At 34.6% G+C, this 24,605-nt stretch overlaps 2 protein-coding genes and 1 pseudogene across 3 annotated transcripts; 1 reads left to right on the forward strand and 2 right to left on the reverse strand.

Moving 5' to 3' along the window:
- Nucleotides 1-13,327: 13,327 nt before the first annotated feature.
- LOC120190858 lies at nucleotides 13,328-14,812 on the reverse strand (annotated as a pseudogene).
- Nucleotides 14,813-15,125: 313 nt separating this feature from the next.
- Nucleotides 15,126-19,872, reverse strand: LOC120190963 (WD repeat-containing protein ATCSA-1-like). Of its 2 annotated transcripts, none has more exons than XM_039193968.1 (9): nucleotides 19,499-19,872; nucleotides 19,113-19,373; nucleotides 18,873-19,032; nucleotides 17,945-18,123; nucleotides 17,071-17,314; nucleotides 16,463-16,617; nucleotides 16,259-16,348; nucleotides 15,384-15,455; nucleotides 15,126-15,276 (listed from the first exon to the last, which is right to left on the reverse strand). In XM_039193968.1, exons 1-9 carry the CDS (start codon nucleotides 19,646-19,648, stop codon nucleotides 15,235-15,237), a joined length of 1,353 nt encoding a protein of 450 aa, XP_039049899.1. In that variant the 5' UTR covers nucleotides 19,649-19,872; the 3' UTR covers nucleotides 15,126-15,234. The 2 variants fall into 2 exon arrangements, 1 of the variants encoding a protein (XP_039049899.1); XR_005522653.1 differs by lacking the exons at nucleotides 15,126-15,276; nucleotides 15,384-15,455 and adding exons at nucleotides 15,513-15,747; nucleotides 15,794-15,823 and having other exon boundaries at nucleotides 16,212-16,348.
- A 2,352-nt stretch (nucleotides 19,873-22,224) lies between these two features.
- Nucleotides 22,225-23,311, forward strand: LOC120190968 (protein NPGR1-like). The gene is made up of 3 exons (XM_039193973.1): nucleotides 22,225-22,359; nucleotides 22,660-22,872; nucleotides 22,951-23,311. The coding sequence occupies exons 2-3, from the start codon at nucleotides 22,681-22,683 to the stop codon at nucleotides 23,086-23,088; spliced, it is 330 nt and encodes a 109-aa protein (XP_039049904.1). The 5' UTR covers nucleotides 22,225-22,359; nucleotides 22,660-22,680; the 3' UTR covers nucleotides 23,089-23,311.
- The last annotated feature ends 1,294 nt before the right edge of the window (nucleotides 23,312-24,605 follow it).

A 24,605-nucleotide genomic window follows, 5' to 3' on the forward strand; every position in this document is an offset into this window, starting at 1 on the left:
ACTATCCATCTTTGACCGTGCGATGTAAGGTTTCTTCTCAGCATCACTCATCGAATTCCATTTCACCAAAACATCATTTCTCACCAAATATTAAGCATAAACGTTTCTTAATCAATACATTAATGCTAAATAATACTCAATGTCAATTTCAATTTACATACCGAACCGATGTGTTTGCCAGCTTCCTTTATCCTTTGGCATTCGGTCATACTGGCAACATTTAAAATTTGTAATCAATTTAAAGTTCTTAAATACTTTAATCCAATTACCATTTCAACAATAATAACAAAAATACATTGATACTTACAAGAAGTACATATATCCACCCTTTGGTTGCTTTCGAATCTCGGCCTCAATTTCAAAGTCATCTTTGCCACCAATAATTCCAAGATCCTTTGACTTCATTTTTCCTTCATATATCAGTTTACGCAAATCAAATCAAATACTGGTTACATACACTTTATTGAATATACAAATATTGATAACTACTCTTATAGTAAAACGAGTTCTTTCAAAAGAATTTGAATGACCACTACAACAAGTCTCGGCACATTTATACAACCTACAATATCATTTTCTACATATAATATTATAAACATGTATCCATATTTATTTTCTACCTATAATATTATATAATCGATCCCAGGTCCTTTTTGGCTTCGATTCGAAATCTCTAAAACAAACCCAAAAACCCTAATCCCTATTTTCTTCAAACGAATAGGAACACTCAATACTCCAAGTATCGACACATTTATACAACCTATAATATCATTTTCTACCTATAATATTTAATAAAAATATCGATATTTATATTTTACATAGACTATCACTTTCTACCTATAATCGGCCGTAAATGCTTCTTTACTCCAAAACCCCAAACAACACATAAAAACCTATTTCCGATTACTATAATAATAAAAAAACTAGGGTTTTGACAACGTACTTTTCGATTCGACTGCAACAACAAACAAACAAACTTCACTTTAGAAAAGCCTTCTAAAATGCAGCAATAATTACGCTTCGATTTTAAAAACTAACCCGTTTTATCTATTTTTTCAGATGATATTTAGCTATGCCCTTTATATTTTCACTGGATATGTTATTTATATTTAATCGATGCAACTACCCAAGTGTCGATGCTTTTATGTCAAGTGTCGATACTTTCGATAGGATAATTACCTATTTCTTTGAATGTATCGATAATTTATTACACATACTTATTAAAGTATCGACACATTTAAAATATCTGGTAGCACTTTACCGGTTTTGTCATTTCAAGACCGGTTTTGTCATATTTTTACCTGTTATATCGTTATGGATCGATACATTTTTATAAAGTATCGACACTTTATAAGCGCTATTACTGCTTCTCTTTTAAATTCCCAAAGTGTCGATACTTATATTAAAGTATCGACACTTTCAATATATCCGGTAGCGCTTTACCTGTTTTGTCATTTTGAGATCGGTTTTATCATATTTTTACCTTTTATATCGTTATGGATCGATACATTTTTATAAAGTATCGACACTTTATAGGCGCTATTACTACTTCTCTTTTAAATTCCCAAAGTGTCGATACTTATATTAAAGTATCGACACTTTCAATATATCCAGTAGCACTTTACCAGTTTTGTCTTTTCGAGACCGGTTTTGTCATATTTTTACCTGTTATGTTGTTATGGATCGATACATTTTTATAAAGTATCAACACTCTATAGGCGCTTTACTGCTTCTCTTTTAAATTCTCAAAGTTTCGATACTTATTTCAATCTAATCGATACTTTCAACATATCCGGTAGTGCTTTACCGGTTTTGTCATAATTAAACCGGTTTTTTCATATTTTTACCTGTTATATTGATATGGATCGATACATATTTTATTTGGATCGACACAAACCGACAAGCTAAGTTTGCCAGTTGCCAATTTTTTTAATATTTCTTCAGGATTTACACCTACTAAATTATTATTACTCAACATTTCTGGTAGCGCTAAACCGAATTTGTTAAATATCTTTTAATGTATCCGGTAACACCGTATATTAGCCGTATATTACCTCACCTTTCCTGAGACAACTCCCTGCTAAGAATGATAAATTATTTCACTTTATTTAATATTTGACCTTCAAAGTTGTAAACATTTATAAATAATTCAAGTTTATAGTAAGACTATAATAATATTGTCACAATCAACAACAATCCTGGGAGTTCTAAATTATCATTGATACACTAAACTGAAATTAGTTTAGTATGAGTTCATGCAAACCTCAGTTCCTGTTACTTGTAAATGTCAAATTGCGTGTATATATATATATAACTAAATAAATATAGATATGCTGTTTAGTGATTAAAAAATAGGTGAATAGTCAATAACTTATAAAGTGGTGATTATACCGAAAAATCACCTTTTAACACTTTATATACATGTCAGACACCCTTCTATCTTTATTTATCGATCTAACACCCTTTGTAGAAAGACGCGCCCCCTGAAACGCACCTTAGGCTAATCTGGCACCACGTGGGGTAAGGTGCGCCCCATGAAGCGCGTCTTATGCTGACATGGATACACGCTGGCAAAGGCGCAGCCCCTGGGGTGCATCTTATGCTACGTAGGGGTATAGCGCGGTGCAGGGGTCGCACCTTGCAATTATCACATGCATAATGCAAGGCGCAGTGCACAGGTCGCGCGTTGCATAATTTCATCCGAACTTCTTGGCTTTAAAGCATCATCTCTCCACTATAAATACCCCTCTTCCCCGTAAATTCTCTCACAACTCCTTCTCAACTGAGAAACTACTACAATAATCCTCTTAACCAGTAAAAAACACCTCGCAATCCTTTTATATTTTATTCAAGAGTTTGTTCGATCTTTCGTTATAAGGTAATTTTTTATAATATTTTTTATAATTATATATGATTATTTGAAAAAAAAATATTGTATTAATTGTTTTTAATTAATTTTTGTGGTTGTAAAATTAGAAAGCGGGAGCATACGTCGAAATATTTTTGCTAATACGGTAATAATATAAAATTATATTATTTAAATTATTTACGTTTATGTGTAAAATTATTTACATTTATGTGTAAAAAATTTATTGTGTTATATTTTCGTTCATTTATTTATTTAATTAGGTTTGTTTCAGGTTTTTTTGCATATATAATATTATCGCACTTTCAAACTCTAAGAATGGCGCGAATTTCAGCTATTGTTTATTATGATGTAGAAATTCGAGAAGATGAAACCGGCGTTGTTTTCATATCAAATCATTATGTTAAAATATCATTCAAGAGAAACATAACTCTTGAGGAGCTGATAAAGAAGATTTCAATGAAGGTTCATGTTGGAAGTACTAGAAGAATGTCGTCGTTGCAGTACATATTTCCAACATTATTGTTGCCATTAACTTATACAGTGTTCGAAATATCGAACAATGATGATGTTGAAATAATGGTTGATTCTCAAAGTAATTATTCAGACGCCGATATTGAAATGTATGCAAAGTTTGTTCAAGTGCGTGCTGTTCGGGGTCTGTCATTAAGCTCCTACTATGGGCTGGCTGAACAAGTTGACAACCCAATTATAGTAATGTGTAATGATTTTAATACCATAATGGGAAATTTGTATCATGTTGTCGTCCCATCAACTTCAATGGGGAGACATTAATCAGCAACTCCTTACGATTTGTACCAAGATGGGTCCACGAACAATCCGTATGACAATATCGCGTCCAGTCTAAGGAGAAGGCATTCATCTATAAATTTCTTTGATCTTAATATGGAGATGCTTTCGACGCAACAATCTGTGCAATTTTCATTTGACATGATGGATTCAAGCTCCAGTGGGAGGCATTCAACTACAAGCTTTTTTGATCTCAATGTCGATATGCCTTCTAGTTCAAGGGGAAGACGTGCAAGTAGTAGGTTCTTCGAACTAAATTTGGAGAGCATGGAGGAACCATAATCTCCACCAGAAGAACCACTTCATGAGCCAGGTGCAGATGGCGCTGAGACATAACTATTCATTCACCCAGAATCACCGCATTTCAACTCCGATGAAGTTCCCTCAAATGTGGCACAAACTGACCCTCTAGGACACATGTATGAAGCTGATTATGGTGCAATGTATGGGCCAGAATTTGTGGATATGCCTAATCTCAGTGACTATAGATTTTACTCATCAATAAACAATGGTGAGTTATCTTTAGGCATGGAGTTTTCAAGCAAAGAAGAAACGATGATGGCTATAAAAAAATTACAATATCCGTAATTTTGTTCAATCTAGAGTCGACCGCTCTACTTCAGAAAAGTATGTCACTGTGTCCGACGTGAAAATGGATGCAATTGGATGGTTCTCATATCGAAGAGAAAGAGAAAAAAATAGATGGGAACTAACAGTATACAATGATCCTCACACATGTTGTACTAGAGGGATCAACCAAGATCATCCCAACTTGGACTCTAAAGTGATCTGCCAAGCCATCATGCCCATGGTAAAAACAAGCTTCCATATAGCTATTGCTGTGTTGATTTCAGCTATACAATCGTAGTATGAGTATTCCGTCTCATACAGAAAAATATGGAAGGTAAAGCAGAATGCCATTAAAAAACTTCACGGCGAATGAGATGCATCTTACTACGAACTTTAAAATGGGTTTAGACTGGTGCGGAGGTTGAATCCTGGGACAATTGTGGACTTCAAAACCTCCTATGCATACCATAATGATCGAGTTCTTCGCGATCGATGCCAATTCTACTGGGTTTTTTAGATTTACCCACAGTGTATTAATGTTGTCAAATACTGCAAGTCTGTGGTCCAGATCGATGTGACTTTCTTGCATGGAAAATACAAGCAAGTTGTACTATTGACAGTTGTCCAAGACGGTAATCGCAACATTCTTCTAGTTGCGTTTTCTCTCGTTGAAGGAGAATATACAGATTCTTGGGCTTTTTTTCCTCCGAAACTTACGTTCACATGTTATCACGAGGGAAAAAATATGTGTCATTTCAGATCACGGAGCTGGGATCAAAGCAGCAATGGAGTCTTTGGGTCCATTGTTGCAGCCACCCTTTGTCCAACATATGTATTGTATCCGACACATTGTTGTGAACTACCATAGAAGGTTCAAGAATAATGATGAGTGCCAATTACTTGTGCGCATGGGTAAGCGAAACCATCCTTTTTCTTTTGATCGTTTTCATTTTTTAAGGTAAAAAAGTTAGTTAGTTCTATATTTTTTGATCAGGTTACAAACTACTTCCTCAAACAATTGAATCCATGCTTCAAGATTTGCGGGCGAAAAACGAGGAAGGATACGATTACATCAGCCTCATCGATAAAGAAATGTGGACAAACGCATATGATGGTGGATATCGATATGGACACATGACGACCAACTTGGATGAGGTAATCAATTCTACCTTAAAGGGTGCACGTCACTTACCTGTAGCAGCTTTGGTAAAAATTATATATTTTCATTTGGGGGCATTTTTTCCAAAGCTCGGGGGATAAGCTCAAACCTGGATGGAAGACGGTGGCGGCAACAGATATGGTTGTGGGGTATAGGTCGCTGCAGACGATGGCTGTTGTGAAGGTCCTGCTGGTGCAGCTGAGGACGAACCGGAAGCACCTGCTCTCCGTCTACGAGTCGGGGGACTATGGTGTTATGACGGTACACATCTCTGTCGACGGCGATGAAAACTCTGCCCTAGTGCATCCTCAAAAAGCAGAAACGGTTTCTCATTACTTTTGAACCACTCATAATAATCATCTGCAACCATCAAGAGGTCATCATAAATGGCCTATCTATGGGGAATGCGCTGATGTCGATCCTCCCACATCACGACCCACCCATGATGTTTCACCAGCCAATCTGTATCTGACTTGTCATGTCAATCTGTGCTATGCAACTTGTCCATATTGTGAGGTGCTTCCGGAATTGGTTGTACAAAACTAAATTGTCAGAGCACGCGATCAGTGGAGTGCCACTCGACGATCGTATAACAGATCAAAGGGACCACCATCATCCAAATATATGATGGACCCTTTAACTCAGATGTGATACACATCCTCACATCATCATTACAATATGGAACTCATTCAAACTAAAACAAATATATATAATTTTTATCAAAATAATAATCTAATTATATAACTATAATACAAAATCGATTTTTAAACATTAAAATGCATACCTCTGTGCCACCCTTTTGATCGATTAACACTCTCATTTTTTCTAATTCATCAGGTAGCTCCCGATGATTTTTCATGTCAGTAGACCACCTATTCAAGGAAATTTATTATACACTGGATAAAATGATTAATATGAGAAATCAGTTTTATAATTACCTCAATAGTAGCAGAAATACGAACGAGTTCTTCACAACATGACATAAAAAAGGCAATCGATACCAAGCCCAAGACTGCAGCAGAAGGAGACATCCGCCGATAGCATTTTTCCTATAGTCAGTCACTCAATACATCTCCCTATATAGGAAAGCAAAAACTGCCGAGCCCCAACTCAGTGACCCGGCCAGATAAAAGTCGCCAAGATGTCGCAACCACATACAGTGAAATTGGTTGCGCGATTTGTCCGGCATCATCAACCCTCTTATCTGCTCTAATATGCATGACCATACATACATTTTAACTTTATCATCAGAGGCGTCCTTGCTCAAATCTCAAAAATTTGCATCTAACCAATTTAACGGTATCCGACCACCGTTAAAATTTCGCGGGACACCTCCTAGATAATCCCGACACAAAGTAGTCCAGTTACCGTGTGCCATCCTTGAAATCACATCTCCATCCACCGAAAGCCCCAAGTGTATAGAAACATCCTCAAGCGTAATTGTGCACTCTCCGCACGGAAGATGAAATGTGTGGGTCTCTGGCCACTACCACTCCAGTAATGCAGAAATTAAGTTTGGTTCTATCTTACAATGACCTTCATATCTAGCTATGTGATCGAATCCAGCCTCGACTAAATACGACCAGACACGGGTAGGTATCGCTAACTTAAGGTTCCTAATAAAAAAATCTAATATACGGTCGCTCTCCTAAAATATAAATAATTACAAAAATTAATTTATAAAATAATAATCATGCATTAAATAAATAAATTATTATTAATAATTTAAATTAAATTAAAATGTTAAAATGTTACTGTATCAGTAAAATGTCGAGATATATGATTTCCATCCAAACGAAGTAGACTACCTTCCATTTTATAAATGCAAAAAAAATTAATTAAATGAAATATTCAAAAATTTAAATAGTTAAACAAAATACTAACAAAATATTAAATATAATAAAATATACCTTAAAGAGCTATAAAATAATATAAGAGTATTTGAGAGAAGTTGAGAGGATTTGGTGTGATGAAAGTGATTGATAATAGAGGTATTTATAGGGAGAGAATGAGGTGTAAACGGGCGGGGTGGTTGTGTAATTAAACCAAAGGCGCGGTGCAGGGGCACACCTTTCTGACGCGTGTCATAATTGCAGGAAGGCGCGGCCCCTACACCGCGCTATACCCCTACGTGGCATAAGACGCGCCCCAGGGGCCGTGCCTTTGCCAGCGTGTATCCATGTCAGCATAAAGCGCGCTTCAGAAGACGCGACTTACCCTACGTGACGCCAGATCAGCCTAAGACGCGCTTCAGGAGAGCATCTTTCTACAAAGGGTATTAGATCGGTAAATAAAGATGAAAGGGTGTCTGACAGGTATATAAAGTATTAAAAGGTGATTTTTCAGTATAATCACCTTAAAAAGTAAACGAGTTAAAGCTATTAGTTGACATTTATTCTTTTTTTAAGTTTTGGATAGTAAAATTCTTCTTTTCTTCTCTTAGATAAATATTATTAGAAAAAGTTGGTGAATAAATTAACGTATAATATGTTAAATTTTTTGAATTGATATATGATAATTATACATTAATTTTGAAATTTTAGAATATTATAAATTTTACAATTAAAATAAATAATGAAAAAATTATATATAATCTGTCTAATTGAATTTAGAGAAAAACTCTTGAGGTATAAAATGATTTTTGTCATCATATATAGATATAGAGAGGACTTAATTAGAATAGAATAATTTCACGTATTCGTATTCACATCCCATGACTAATGTGAATTAATATTAAAACTCTCAAAATTCACTTTCTATAGTCTGATATTCAAACTTTTAATATTTACATTCAAGTGAATTAATACTTAAAACATATCTCCTTAATTAACTATTAAAATTTAAAGAAATAATATTATTGAACACAATTATCAAATAAACCATTAAATACATGAAATTATCTGAATAATGACGCATGGAATAAAATAGGGAATTATAGTGGTATATACTATAAAATATGTTAATGGACAATTTACCAGAAATCTTCAAATTTTGTTGCACGCATTTCAATATGCTGATGAAGCACAGCTTTTCTCCTTTATTTCTCTTGGGAGACTGGTTAATCGTGACGATGATGTGGTTGGCTTTTGTACCAATTTATAAAAAACCAATATAATATATTTATGGGTAAATTATATGTTTAGTATTTAAACTATTATTTTTTTCATTTTTCTACCTAAATTTATTTGTTTAAAATCATACCTAACAATTAATTTAGGTTTCAATTTGGTATCCCGCCTTTAAAAATTTATCAGAACTGTTGATGTTTCATCTTTTGTTTTCCAATGATGATATGATATTACCTTAGGTGACATATCAGCATCACCGTGAAAATTTTAACGATAGGATACCAAAATGAAACATAAACTAAACGTTAGGCATAATTTAAAAAAAAAGATAAAGTTTGAGTACTAAAATAGAATAAAATTAATAGTTCATATACTAAATATATAGTTTACCCTATATTTATTTTTTTAAAGGGAGTAATCATGAAAAGTGAGAAAGAAAATTTGTAGTCCTAGTAAGTTGAAGCAAGTCTTGGGCTATCTGGGTCTAAGCAACTTCCTTAATGAAATGGAGCACCAAAAGAAAAGGAAAAAGATCCATGGCTGAATTGAGCACCAAATAGCTGAAGGAAAGATGAGTGCATTTACGACGACCTTTCATTGCCAATTTGCTTCTTTTCCTAACACTTGACCATGTCAAAGACCAGAAAATTAGTTACATGTATGTAGAATACAAACTTGGACACAGTTGGAGTCTATACTGCTTTGGTCTACGATAATGGAAGTCATGTTTTTATCTTTTCTAAAGAGAGCACCACTCGACATTTATATGAAATTTAAAATAAAACAAATTGTACTCAAAGTTATTCAATTAGGAGTTTTATAATAAAGACGTCATTTTTCTTTTAAAATTATAAACATATTACTCAATCAGAATGTCTTACATATGTTATTAAAATTGAAACAAAATACATTTGATATAATAACATTTTTAGTTTCTAAAATTTATTTGTTCTATCATTTTTATCCCAATTCGAAATAATTCAATAATGATGATTTTATTTCTATTTAAAAATTCTATCAATTTAATTTCTTTTGGTACTGTCAAATCAAACGAGTCGATCATATCAAAGCAAAAATTATATAACTATATTTTATCATAAAGTAGCAACTAACTACTATTAAAAGCAACAAGAAAGCAATATAACATTTGTGAGAGAAGAATATGAAGGGTTAAACTTATCGAACTGTTATGTATTTGGACTAAATTAATATATTAATGTATAAATTTTAAGGACTAAAATTATTATTATTATATTAGATTACTTCATTGTTTTATCTAATATTTATTGACATAATAATGTGTTTATAATCATATTTTAATTAAATGATTCATTTATATATTTTTTTCAAAATAATACTAATTGTTTTCAAATACAAAATAAAATCACACTTGACGTGATTTATTGTTATGGTTGCGGTTGGACAAGAGGAAAGAGCAATGCGATTATCCATAATATTCATTCGAAAAACTACAGTGGTCAAATGGTCCGAAGTGGAAATGGAACAGTTGAAATTCCAAAAGCATGAAGTCTCTCCACGATTGTATGAAAATTCTCCCATTAGACCTTTTCTTTTTTGAACTTTTCATGGATCAATATCAATCATTGCTTTTGCTTGTGAGCCATCGAATTAAGTTCTTTTTCTTCTTGTTACAGCCAAACTAAGTTCTGTAGCTAATTGTATTCAAATCCATCTTAAGTTGTTTAGCAGGTCTTTCAAGTGTTGGAGAGCTTTCCTTCTTTTGACTTGATTTTTTTTATTTTTTATTTGGATTTCTTTTTATTTTTCTAACTTGATTTTGTTCCTTCTCCTTTTAAAAGTTGATTTAGGATTGGATCATGGTCTTGACATACCGGCATAAACCTATTATTCTTCGGAAATGGCAATTGAATCTTAACAAGATTTTTTTCATTCAATTCCAAGTGAATTTTACGTAATTCCCATTTTTTTTTTGGGTCAGGTAATTCCCATGGTTTTTGTTATGTTAAAAATGTTAGGCCCAACTAAATTTTGATCCATTGAATATGCATGCTTGCTATCTTTATAGATAGGGATGGGCATGGGTCTGGTTGGGTTTTTGGTCCACCAGACCCGAGAACAAGGGAGCCTCTACCCAAGACTCGACTCGAAAAAATAAGGTTTCATCTACCCGACCCGACCCGATATATAATTTAGAAAACAGACCTGACCTGACTCGACTCGAACTAATAAAAAATTATTTTTATTCAATAAAAATAGTGACTTAATTGAAATATATATATATATATATATATATATATATGAATATTATTATAATTATTCCTAAACATATAAAGTAAAATTATATATTTTTCGGATCTTGTCGGATATTTTTCACCCTAAACTCAAACTCGATCTAAACCTTATTTTTTTTTAAAATCCGACCCGATTCAACCGTCAGATTTGAGTCTCATGCCCATCCCTATTTATGGATGGCTCTTTTATGGGCCAATTATGTAAATTATTGCTAATATTCGTTCCATCTGTTGAGCTGATCTTGGCAACCTTCATCATCACAGATTTGTATCCATCTGCAAAACTGGTGGCTTCTTTTAAGCTTCCAGATTCTGCGGGAAAGGTGTCGACTTACATGTCATGTAAGCAGAGATGGACGATATTCGTCCTCTAATAATTTTTTTTATTATGTTATTTATTTATTTATTAATAATGTGTTTTTATTTCTAAAATTTTATAAATTTATTCTTCACAAACTTTTAAAAGTTCACCCATTTTATAATTTCATAATTTTTTAAAAATTCATCTTAGCATAAAATCTTACTACCTAAATTTAAAAATGGAAATCACTTACTTTCACAAGGTGTTTACATTTTGTAATCTTTACACATTATAATAAATTATTGGTGTTATTGGCTGGGCTTCTCGTGAACTACTTTAAGTTAGCATAGCAAATATCGTATAGGGGGCGTAACGTTTGAAAACTTAGTTTTGGAGTTTAATCACCATTTTGCTTTAAATTTGGAGGCGAGGGTCCAATAAACTAATATAAATTGTCACGGGATTAGACTTCTGCTAGTCGATCCGTGCGGCACTTATGATGATTTTCAGGTCGAAATGGCTTCTAAGTCGACCTTAAGCACGGCTTTGTGAGTCTGTGGCTCACAAAGCGACGAACAAATCCGATAGGGTTGGGCAACAATGTTGAAGCAAAACACCACTGGGACTAATCCAAGCCACTAAGATTGAACGGATCTCAAAAGCACGAGTTTATTACTCTGAAACAAAGGAACTTAGAGAGAGAGAGTAAGAGTAAATGTATGAGTATATTACTCTGAAAGAATGAAATTGATGATTACAAACGAGGGAAAGAACTCTCTATTTATAGTTGAGGCCTTTAAGATCCGACGGTTTAGATCAAAATACATCGACGACTTAGATTGAATCCTACCTTATCCAAAATTATATCTCTAAGGCATTTGAATTCAAATACAACATTATCCCTAATTAAGTATTTATCTCCTTAATTATTAGATAATATTATCCTTTATGGAACATTCTAAGGAATGAGTCAAATCTGATAGTTCTGGACAAGCCCAACACTTCGTACGATTCTCCTACAAGAATCCGTGCGCACATGTCTTGGTCTGAATCCACGAGCCTTGACAAAATTACCCCAATCGATCATGTAACACCCTCGTCGCTTCTCTCGCACACCTCAGACTTAGTCCTTCATGTACTCGCAAGCATTCTCCAAGAACTGGATCAACTCATCATGCTCAACAAGCCCAAGTTTACGTACATAGAACTCCTCTTGTGAAAATTTATGCCAATATCCATTGACCCAAAAGTTTAATCCATCGCAAAATATACACAAGCTCTTGATTAGATATTTTGGATGCATAAATTAGTTGATTATATATTGTCTTCTGTCTTGGTAGTTCTTTCCCTGGTGGTGTTTGTCCTAGTCGAGGAGGTAATAACTTATTATTATTATAGTTTCAGGTTCAGCATGTTATCTTTAAATTTGATTTATTTTTTATTGGTTTCTTTTCTGTTGACAATGACTATTTCTATTGGTCTATGTTTGGTATGGTAATCACCATCTTTAAATATTAAATGCTATAATATTAAAAATTCTGAATATGATGTAAACATATATATTTTTTTTGGCCTTTCAGTTCTCAAGATTTCATTTTGGTTAATTCATACGGATCCGGGTCACACACTTGCTGTGGTGGATGAGTCTCCAACAGAGATTTTCTACATACACAAATACTTGAACTCAAGACCCGCTTAAACGATATTAAATTACTTACCACTTGAACCAACCATGTTGGTTTAAACATATTATTATTATTATGTTTAAATGATCATTTATGTTTTTAAAAATACATTTTGATATTAGTATTAAAACTTTTAATCTTAATTAATTTTTTCTAAAAATATTTTTAATGACAAATAGTCTTCCTCGTTCAAAGTATCTACCTTTGAATCGGCTTTACCCGGAGTCGTTATTTTTCCCTACTTGTATAAATCCAGCATTTGTTTATAGCTAAAACGACAAATATGTATTTGTTAAATGGGAAAATAAACTAAAAAAGGGCAATACTAAGGCAACTAATAACCGTTGACATTGAGAAACTTTTGCTTTTATCATTATTTTTTTCAAAAAAAAAAAAAAAATTAAGGGCCTGCCTCATTTGCTTTAGCAGAAGGACAGATAAAAGGGTTTGGACTTGATGAAAGTATGCCATAGCTGTCTAAGCAAATGGCAGTGAGTACATGAAACATCCAAATAATTTATTTTAAACAACACTGGTTTGGCCGAATTCATCAATACCAGTCATAACTCCGAAAATGCAATCAACTAAATCCAACTGCTCAAAACAAAGATCACTTGGTAAAAATTAATTGCACATATCACACTAATCTGGGATCACGAGCGGGGCAACATCAACTTACACAAATATTAGAGGGATGAAAACACAAAACAGAGACCAAAAGGAAAGAAGAACAACTACTTTCACGTCGGAAGGCAGGTCGGTGATTTGAGTATATCCCATTTTCACCCGAAATTGTACAGCGTAGACTGATTCATGTTAACAAGTAACTCAAGCCAAAGCATAGAAGTCAGGTACAAAAGAGAACCACCTGAAACCACAGCTCCACTTGTCTGGGAGTGAAGGACACTTGGGTATCCAATGCCAACTTCTCCTTGAAACCTTGCAATACAAATTCTGGCCATGTCTGGCAGCACACACAGATCATACCCTGATGCCAGAAGCAATAAACATGCTCATAGTTGTGATAACAAACAGACATAAACTTCCTGCACATCAGTTCTGGCAATCTTTCCACTTCCACCCACCTCCCTCCATTACCCAATTCCCACAATCTCAAACTCCTCGAAATTCCATTCCTTCCTATTCCCCCAACTAAATACAGTTTCCCTCCGTCGGTGTCGCTCACTAGCCTCACGAAGGTAAGCTCCCCTGGCATTTCAGTGTTAAGAGTCTCCCATGTCCCTTTGTCCAAGTCAAAGGACACTGCGGAATACGGTTCAGCGGTAGCGAAACACAAAGACCCATTGAAGGACGCGCCTTCCTGATGGAAATTTTGGACGAGGAGCGGCTGAAAACCATCGTGCTGTGTCCATGAATGATCCTTGGAGTCGTACACAAGAGCATCATTGGATGAGGATTTAGGGCAAAGCATGAAGAGTTTATATCCATCCGGCGTGGAAACCAGAGTAAGCATCTCAAAGGCGAAGGGGAATAAAGGAAATTCAATAACTCTGGAAGATTTGGCCAAGAGATTGCAAACAAGGAAAGAAGACGAATTTGGAAGAGAGAAGCAGAGAAGTCCATTACAAGATGAAAGGAGATTGACCTGAGCAGCGGAAGGCGACAAGAAAGAGAAAGGGAGTGCTAAATTGCGCCAAGCCCCACGGATCGTGTCATATAGAGGGAAATAGCCATAGCACTGGGGATGGGAAAGCAACAAGAACGAAGAGAACTGAGAAGCAGAGGAGTGTTTGGAAATGAAAGAAGGGGAGAATACAAGAGACTTGAAACGTTTACAAGTTGACCTCAAATTCAAGAACGTTTTAAGAGGCAAAAAGGAAAGTATGTGCTCTAGAAGTTCCGGTGGTAGCTTGCTCCAAATCCTAGGATCCATCTCTGCTGATCTGCCTGTCTTAGATTTCAAGCTTTTTGCAACAATGGATTTTCCAAATTCCATCTTCAGATGAGACGCCGTCTGATGCCGCGTTGAATATGGGCTACATTAAGATAAACTAAAACGGGGAAAAAAAACTAAGACTAATCAGTTGTGTAAGAAAGTCTTCTTTTTCTGCGTTAAGTTATTCACATTTCAAACCAATCTTAGAGATGAAGAAGATAGAGACTGGAATATATAAAGCGGTTGAGCCCCCGTTGATATGTTGATTCCCAAATTAACACGCAGGATAATGCTCGAAAATTTGACTAACGACATACATAAGAAGGCAGGCCGAGTTTATTATATATTTATGCAAGTGATTAGGCAATATATTACTACTAGCCTTATTAATTTTAGGACAATCAATGATCCCTCCAAAAAAAAGCTAATTATATATATTATATCCTTTAAAGAACAACAGACGGTCAAACGAAGAGAAAAAAAATACTACAAATGATTGACAAGAAGCAAAGAACTGTGTATATACATACATCAAATATATACAAGTGGTAGAAAGAAGCTAAAGATGGCACGAGATATGGAACAAATCGATGTAGCGGCAGATTCTAATCACTCCAATTATCCTGATCTTTAGTATGCCCTGCATCCTGCATTTTTTAAAATTGTTTAGCTAGAACAATCCAGTAAGACAGCCAAATAAGATTGCAGTCAAATGAAACAAGTAATGAAAATGAAATCTTCAACTTGAAAGTACCATGTCATCTGTAATCGGTTCGCATGGAGACCACACAAGAATTTGTCGATCGTTGCCGCCTGTGTATAGTTCCTAAATACAGTGAACAACCAGTCAAGGTGGCGGAAGGTTTAAAATGTTCAGCAAAGCAGTCTTTAATGAAAAACATCCGACTAGATTTCATGATATGAAAACATAAATTATCGGCATTAAGCATTTGCTTTACTTTTACTAAGCAATTTATTAAAAGCCAGGTTCGAGTGGACTGGTCCTATAATGATTTGATAAAACTATTTCAACTCTTTTGCTTTAACAGTACAACCATTGTTTGCAGATATGGGGAAAATGTATATCCAAAATACTAGCATTTTAGGGTACGACTCATTACATATTTATGTTCATAACCTACAAACATCTGATCAATAAGTTGTGTCATGTCTCACAAATGTCTTATCCATAATATAGAGTTGGGTAAATACACCTTTAGGTACCTGAACTTGGCTTTAATGTTCAATTTGGTGCCTAGGCTTTTCTTGGTTCAATTAGCTACCTGAACTTGTCTTTTAAGGTTCAATTTGGTACCTTAAGTTTTCTACCTGAACTTATCTTTTAAGGTTCAATTTGGTACCCGAACTTGTCTTCTTGGTTTAAATTGGTATTGAACTTGGGAATTTTTGCCAAATTGATACTTACGTTAAATGACTTATTTGAACCATGAAACCAAATTCAAGTACCAATTTGAACCAAAAAGCCAAGTTTATGTGCCTAATTGGACCAAAAAAAGGCTTAAGTACAAAATTGAATGGACCGTTGAAGCCAAGTTCAGGTACCAAAATGTATATTTACCCTTTATAATTAAGCAGCCTTGGGAAAGTTGTAGAGAAGCTATATCATACCTGATCCTGTGAACTGAACCAACAACAGTTAACAGATTCATAGTGACCATGAAATGCAAGGGACATTTTACCTGACCAGATATCAAATGCCTACAAAATTCAATGGACGTTTAAGGTGTAAATGTTGGCAGAATAATAGGATTGTAAAATATGAACTATACTCGCAAAAAATCAAAGAAATTGATGACACAAAGAATATTGTACTTTCACAACTGTCATGCATGGGACAAAGACTTGAGCTGTTTCCTGAGATATGGCCAACTGAATTGCCTTGCTTGTTTGGAGGCGCACCATTTCAAAGTTTACAAGTGTGTTGTAGCCAGATTCAAGATCCCACAACTTTATTCTTGAATCAGAGCCTGAATTCAAAAGACAAAGCACGACATGTAGAGAAGTAACATTATTATGTAATTTGAAGAGATTATTGCCTAACTTTCTTTTACATTTTCAACAAAATTATTAAAATGCCAGCCAAGGACACACACACACACACACACACAAACACACAAAAGAAGAAGATTAAACAATTTCACATATAGTTTCTGGATAATCAGAGTGGACTCTAGATAAAACCCACTTAGCAGTCAAATGGACCTAACTAAGCTTTGAATCAATTAATATTCCAGCATCATTTACAGAGTATATTTAACTCAATTTTCTGCTTTTGCATACCTATAGTCACCTAAGAGACAACATGTAACCATTTGTTAAAGCTACCTGATAGACTACAGCAGATTTCCCAAAACGCCCCTCAACTAATACAAAACAACTTTAGATAGGAATAACTAATAAGGAAACAATCAAAACTCAACCTGCACTTAGAAGGTACATGCCATCATCTGTTACTTTTAAACCAGTTACAGCACCATAATGAGCAGTAGCACGATCTTGAATGGAAAGCATCCCTGGATGTAATCTTTGTCGTGCAGAACTCTTAGCTGGCACTCGACCAATGGTTGACTGTTTCACTCCATGCCCATTGGCATATTTCTTTTGTGGAGCTCGTGGTTTTCCCAATGAGTTTTGGCCTGCTGACAGTGACTTTGAGACTGAGACCTGAAAAAGGTACAAAAGAAACAAATTCATGAGGAAAAAGATCATTACACTCATTATCCAAACCAAAGGAAGAGTTTTGCACTCCTCGCCAAAAGATAAATAAATAAAGGAAGAGTTTTACACTATATAAAAAAATTATCAAGATAAAAGATCTAATTACCATGATGCGCTATTTATGAAAAAGTGTAAGTGGAGAAAATGCAGCTTGGACAAAAAACCATAAAACTAGATGTAGCATTTGTCCTAATGAGTGGCGGAGGGAGGGAGGGTCGAATTTATGTGTCTGATGCCAGGACAACAGTTATAAGACAATGCCAATTTTCTTAAACTTATATAGCCTGCAATTATCCCTTTATACATGAATCAGGATGGTCTTACAGCATAGTAATCCACTCCAGGAAAAGTTTACTAGAATTGCCATCATTCCTATCATAGTACATAAATAGCAAAAAAAAAAATCAGTTCTCCTTGTTTTGGACAAACAGAAGATTACATCCATGACTATTAGCAACAAATTCAAAATATTAACTGCAAATGTAAGTTATGATCTTGTAAATAGTTTGGAATAGCAACAATAAAGAAGCAGAAAGAGAATGTGATGCAACAAACCCAAGCTTACAACAAGCATACCTTATTTGCAGCAGAACGAGCCAAGACAGGTGGACGCCATCCGAGTTGAGACTGTGACTGATCCAGAACAAGAAAACACCCAGCACGTCGAATGTCCCAAAATCGAATTGCACCGTCACATCCACCAGTTATCAAGGCCCACTCACTGGAAGTAGACCACTCCACAGCCATTACTCCATCTGCCATCCAGAAATCAATAGTACATATCATTTCATGTTAACAATTTCTTGTACCCTCGAATTTATTTAGCAAGTGCGAAAAGTGAGAATCAAGATTGTAGCACCGCTAGCTTTATGAGTTCATCATTAGATGATGAAATGGTCAAACCCTTTTCACCAGTTAAAGGGAAGATGTATTTTCTAGTTATACCATAAAGAAATATCCAAAAAATGGTCTGTTTTAAATATAAGCATGCCTCCCTCCCCTCAAGATGAAGAAGAAGAAGTAGCAAACACAGTAGATCTCTATTCTCATGCATCCAATTGCAATTGAAAAGAAGAGTTCATACTTTTAGGCTGCAAGACCAAAATAAAATTGAGAGTAAAAGATAGTTCTCTGGCTGCAGGGCTGGTCCAAAATCAGATAAGCCGCTACATGTACACAGCATAGTCCTGCAGCCAAAGAACCTATACATTAGACAACTTCTCGTCTAACTCCAGCTAAGAAAAAAATATATTGATCACAGTGGACCTGAAAAGAAGGGTCAGATTGGAGAAGTTTTTCTTTTATAATTTATATCAACAATTCAGCATACTAACTGATGTATATAAACCACATAATCTGGACGCCAAATACAGCATTCAGACAACCAATAAATGATACATTCTTAATTATATAAAACTTAGCACAAAATGTTAACAATGTAATGGGAGTCACTCAATAAGAGAAAGAAATGTAATGGAACAATTCCATCAATCTTTCAGCATACCACGGTGACCAGACAAAGTGTGAGCAAATGCCCCCGAAGCAATATCACAAAGGCGAACTTGCACATCTTCAGTTCCGGCAGCAATCAACATGTGAGATGTTGCCAATGGAGACATCACAGTCCTATAAACCTTTCCAGGCATTTTAAAATTCATCACCACCTATAATAACAAACAAATCATATTAAAGAAACCGCAGAATGGTATTCACAGTTCAAACAGAAAAAAATCAAACAAAATACCTGGGTGCTATTCGTGTCCCAAACTTTGATATAATGGTCATAAGAACCTGTAACGAATAGTCCGGTGTCAACAGGATACCAAATGGCCGATGAAATGGCATATTTATGTCCCTTTCCGTGTTGCTTATCGACTGAAAACAAACATTTGTGTTTGGCAATCAGACCATTTCCTTCATAGTTAGTTGGCCTTTGAATATCATAAACAGCAGCTGATGCATCGGATGCGCCCGATAACAAATATCTTCCCTCAGTCAAATCCACCTAATTTGCACGATAACCCAAAAATAGCCATAAATTTCTATACAATTAAAGAAAGAAAAGTAGAATTTTATTATAATCATAAAAAGCAAGTAACTGAAGGAGCTGTAGATTGAAAAAGATAATACCTGAAGGGAATTGATGGAGCCTCTGTGAGGAGAAACGATGTCTTTATTATTGGAGAGTTGGAGATTCGATATCCGATTGGATTTGATCTGACTGGAAAAGGAATTCGGACGGATTTTACCCATTTCTCTATCTCCGATTTCCTTCCACATTTTCCTAGCATCTCTTCGCCTCGACTTTTTCTAAATTTTCTTCTCCCTGCTTCTTCTTCTTTATTTATTTTTGCTCTTCCCCGTAGTCAAAACCTTTCTCGGTTTCAAATTTTAAACATCATAAACAGTCACAATTCCCCTGCTTAGCAGTTTCCTTCCTTCGAGTTTCCGAGTTTTTGTCTGAATCAGTCCCCTTACGGCCTTACCCTCCCTTGTTTCACAGAGCTGCTTCTTCTACAGCTACAAAAGGATATTTGGAGAGGGGGGCTGACCGTAGTATTCTTTTGATGGATTAATTTTTAGGCCCTTTGGGTCATTTACACCACCGACTTGGAACTGATAGCCCAATAAAAAACATATCCAATTCTAAATTCTGAGATTCATAAATGTTGTTTATAACGTTAAAGGCCGAAAACACACACAGGATTCAGTTGAAATTTTATAAAATGACGCTTCTTCTTTTATCATACATCAATGCCAGTTTGAGAATGCTCTTAATTATGGAAAAGTGATTTCCTATCTCATCAATAATATTAAATACTTAAAAATTAATTTAAAATCATGATCAGAAAAATAATTTTAATTTGACCTTATTATAAGTTCAAATTTTTAATTTTTACCCAAAAAAACACTTTTGAATGAAATTATATTTTTATCCTCAAATATATATTTTAATTTATAATATAATATTTAAAATAAGATTTTATCTTTCTAAAACCACTTTTTAACAATAATCTTAAATAATTAAATTTTAATTATATTTTTAAAAATACAACATTTTTAAATTCATTTTTCAAAGCAATACTAATCTGCACTATTTAACTAACATATGCGGTGACCAGCAGTAACAAGGAAGCAAAACCTTGAAAATATGCAGTGCTAGTGTGCTCCAGTTCTATTTATGTTAGCTGAAGTAGTTCATGCATAATTTTTCTGTGGCATAACGCTAAAATAGTCCTCAATATTGATCAAAATGAATATTTTGTCCCGTATTTATTTTTAGTATATTTTGACTCAAACATTTTATTTTGAGATAAAAAAACTGTCTCTATAGATAAAAGTATAAGTTAACACACGATTAACGTTTCAAAATAGAGTCTTTTTAACCTAAAATGAAACGTTGAGAGCTAAAATGGCTCGGAAAAAAGGGATAAGTGATTATTTTGTCAATTTTTAGATGGTCCTTTTACTTAAAATGAAACATTAGAAGGTCAAATTACTCCAAAAATAGAATAGGGAGAAAAATATCATTTTGATAAATATTAGGGCTAATTTTACATATCTTTTTTTTTCACCCTTAAATTAGGTCACTATTCGAGAGTCTATTAGGGGTGCATTCGGTTCGGTTCGGTTTTTACCAAAATTGAACCGAACGAAATAAACGGTTTTCAATATTTAAACGAAACCGAAACCAATAGTTAAAAAAACGAAAAAACCGAAAACCGGTTTTTATCGGTTCAGTTCGGTTTTTTTAACGGTTTGGGTTTTTTCGGTTCGATTCGGTTTTTCGGTTTTTCAATGAAAAAATCACTTGAAACTATAATTTTTTTTACAAAAATTACCTATTCGGTTCAATATGGAACAAATGGGTTCCATATGGAAAACCCGAACCGAACCGAATCAAAAAAATGAAGCCTTTAAACCGAACCGAAAACCGAACCGTTTAAAGCCAAACCGAACCGAACCGAACCGTTTTACTCGGTTCGTGTCGATTTTTCAGTTTTCTCGATTTCGTTACTCAGCCCTATTAAAAGAGATTAATTAAATACTTTATAACATTTAATAAAAAAAATTCACATTATAATTAATAAAATTAATATATTACAAATTTAATTTTATTATTTATATTATATTAATTTTAATTTAAGTTAATCATTTAAAAGATAATATATATCACCAATAATAAATATTATATCATTATTTAATTGAAAAAATATAGGACAAATTATAAGTTTGATCACTTTCATTTTAGTTTTGTACATTTTTCTCTCTAAATTCAAAAAACATAATATTGATTATTTTTATTTTTATTTCATTAAGATGCGATCATGTTCCTTTTTATTTATTTTCTCTCTAATAGCAGTTAAAATTAATCACTAACATTTAAAAGTCGATATGGTAAATGATCATATCTTAATTAAATAAAAACGAATATAATCATCTTTTAATGAAATAAAAAAAAGTGATCACTTTTTTTTATTTTAAATTTAGTGAAGAAAAATATAAAAAAAAATGAACGAAAGTGGCCAATCATAAAATTACCATAAAAATATTATTAAAGAAACCAGTCCCTCACCCAAATTTCATAAAATACAGAAAGGAAAGAGAAAAAAAAAAAGGCTGAAAATGACGAGAAAGAATCTATCTGTTAAGCTCCCCAGCTCTGCAAAACCACCATTGGCTTACATCACTTCACATACAAAACAACTTTTAATTTTACATATTAAGCAAACAACAAACACTATAATATCGTCAGATCTCTAACACCGCTCCATTATTTAAAAAAAAGTATTTGGTTTCAGTTTTTACCAACTTACCAAATTTGTTTTATTGAAGAGGAAATGCTGAAATGATATATGAATTGAAAACAAAACCAGAAAATAAAGAAACAAGAGAAGTAGCTTTCATGGTGTAGGCCACCGCTGCTGGTTTTTGGCAAGTCCAAAACCTCTGCTCTGCTTTCTTCTTTGGTCTCGCTGTTTTCATTCCGTGTGAACTTTTCTTTTCTTTTTCTCTTTTAATACGCCTTGTCTTATTGTTGTTGGCGTTAATTTCCTCCTATAACTTACTATTTGCTCCACCAAGAGATTTTGCCTCTTTCCATTTTGTTTTCTTCTCGTTTTGGGCTCACTCGTTTATGAGGATCATTGCTGTAATCGATACTTGTTTGTGGATTTCCATTTCTGTTTTATTGTATTGTAACTGTTCAATAACTGACTACCATTACGGTTTAAATGTAATCGCATCATTTTTTTGTTTGTTTGATCAAACCCATTTTCTCCAGCTGTTAGGCGGTTATTTCCTTGGAGAAGATGTTGCGTCCTTGCTCAAGTGAACAGTTCGAGTTTGAAGATGCTCCACAGTCGCCGGAGTCCGTAGCAACCAGAGATTTATCTGCCAGTGGACTTTCATCTCGGATCGGAGACTGGGAATCGAAGCTTGAGGATGTTCGAGTGGATGAAGTTGAATCCACTCTCAAAGAATATCTCTCCTTAAACTATGAGGTGGGCAAGAGCTTATATTCGCCAAATCAATCTGTTCTTCCAAGCTAATTTGTTTTGTTTTTTGAATGAGTTTTTCAGGAAGCAAGGGCGCTGTTGGGGAGGCTAGAGTATCGAGGATGGAATTTCGATGCTGCGCTTCAGGTTTTTCAGGGTATTGAGATCAAAAGTTTGAAACCAAGGATGACTATGGCTATTGTTGAGAGAACTCGGCAATGAAAACCACGGTCCAAAGGTGTCATTATCCCTCCTTGTGTGATGTCAATGCATTCAGTGAACTTACTTTTGGAAGCCATTTTATTGAAAGCAAAATCGTTAGAGGATTGGGCATATTAGAGGTATTTCCAATTTATCACTACTAGGAACTTACATAATTGGTTTGCTTCACAATAGACAAGAAATGGTTGTGTGGGGTTGCTTAGTTCTTAGAAAGTACTGATCTTATAATGAGAAATGTGTTAGTTTAGTTTCGATTGCATTTACTGAGTTTATGGACGGTTCAATTTTAGTCGTTGAAGATCAAGGATTTTATAAACGGCATTGCCCTTGTTGGTGGATGGTTTAGATTTATTCACGAGTGTTGTTAGAATGTAAGCTTTAAATGGTTTTGATGCTTTGTTTTTTACATTTATCAGAGGCTGCAAAGATTGTAAATTAATTTTAGACGTGGTTGAGGCGGCACTGCCCAATGGAATGCATTAGGGAATTGCTGAAGATTGCAAGCTACAAGAAATATTTCACAAAGCATTGGAATTGTTCCCTAATCTATGGATTAATTAAGGTTGGCTGTCTCGATGAAGCTATAACTGCATATAATGGGGCTTTAGTCAAGCCATGGAATTTGGATCCTCAGAGGTTAGCAAGCGTACAAAGGACTTGGCTGCCACACTACTTTATGGCGGTGTTGAAACAAGCCTCCCACCTCACTTACATGTATGGGGCTCAACTACCCTGAATAGTAATACAGAGGAAGCAATTCTTATCCTTCTAGCATTTATGCAAAAAGTGGCATTTGGAGAAATAAAGTGGGATGCAGAAATTATGGATCGTCTCACTTTTGCTCTCTCAGTTACTGAGCAGTTCGAAACATTAGCAGAACATGAGGAGCAGGCCCCTCCGGGCATTTATGAAAGAGCTGAGAGGTGTTATTTTCTTGCTCTTAGTTATGCTGCTGCTAGCCAGAATGAGGTGGCATTGAATTGTTAAAGAAGGTTTCCAGCCTGTCCGAAGCAAAGCACGAACCTCATATCCCTGCTTTACTATTTGATGCTTATATATGTTCTCAAGATCCAAAGCATGCTCATTATGGAATAACTTTTGCTCGTAATGTGATCAATTCCGAAGCAAACCACTACCGTTCGCACACACACTCAACAACCTCACACGATGCACACCAGCTCAGCTCAGCTGATACTAACTTCACTGACACTCAACCCTTATATGCTAATATTCTCCTGTCTTTCTTCTTCTCCTTTTTTCTTCTTCTTTATTCAACATTGTTGAACATGAATTTTATCTCGAAAAGCATGAAACGACGCCTTAGCCAAAGGCTTGGTAAATCCATCAGCAAGTTGAAAACCAGCAGGAACATAACTCACCCTCAGTTTACCAGCTGCAACCTTCTCTTAGACAAAATGAATGTCAATATCAACATGCTTTGACTTCGCATGATACACTGGATTGGCAGTCATTGCTATCGCACTTGTGTTATCACACCAAATAATAGGAGTATCGAG

Source organism: Hibiscus syriacus, unplaced genomic scaffold (genome assembly GCF_006381635.1).
Source record: "Hibiscus syriacus cultivar Baekdansim isolate YM2019G1 unplaced genomic scaffold, ASM638163v2 tig00116964_pilon, whole genome shotgun sequence".
In the NCBI taxonomy this organism is placed as follows: Eukaryota; Viridiplantae; Streptophyta; class Magnoliopsida; order Malvales; family Malvaceae; genus Hibiscus; species Hibiscus syriacus.

What these genes read in the sequence shown, in the direction of transcription:
- LOC120190963 (XM_039193968.1), bottom strand. Translation starts at nt 19,648, where the DNA reads ATGTGGAAGGAAATCGGAGATAGAGAAATGGGTAAAATCCGTCCGAAT. An exon ending in CTCGTTCTGCTGCAAATAAG is followed by an intron (nt 17,315 to 17,944) that starts GTATGCTTGTTG and finishes TACCTTTTTCAG; the next exon opens with GTCTCAGTCTCAAAGTCACT. An exon ending in AACCGATTACAGATGACATG is followed by an intron (nt 15,277 to 15,383) that starts GTACTTTCAAGT and finishes TAAAAAATGCAG; the next exon opens with GATGCAGGGCATACTAAAGA.
- LOC120190968 (XM_039193973.1), top strand. Translation starts at nt 22,681, where the DNA reads ATGTTGCGTCCTTGCTCAAGTGAACAGTTCGAGTTTGAAGATGCTCCA. An exon ending in ATCTCTCCTTAAACTATGAG is followed by an intron (nt 22,873 to 22,950) that starts GTGGGCAAGAGC and finishes TGAGTTTTTCAG; the next exon opens with GAAGCAAGGGCGCTGTTGGG.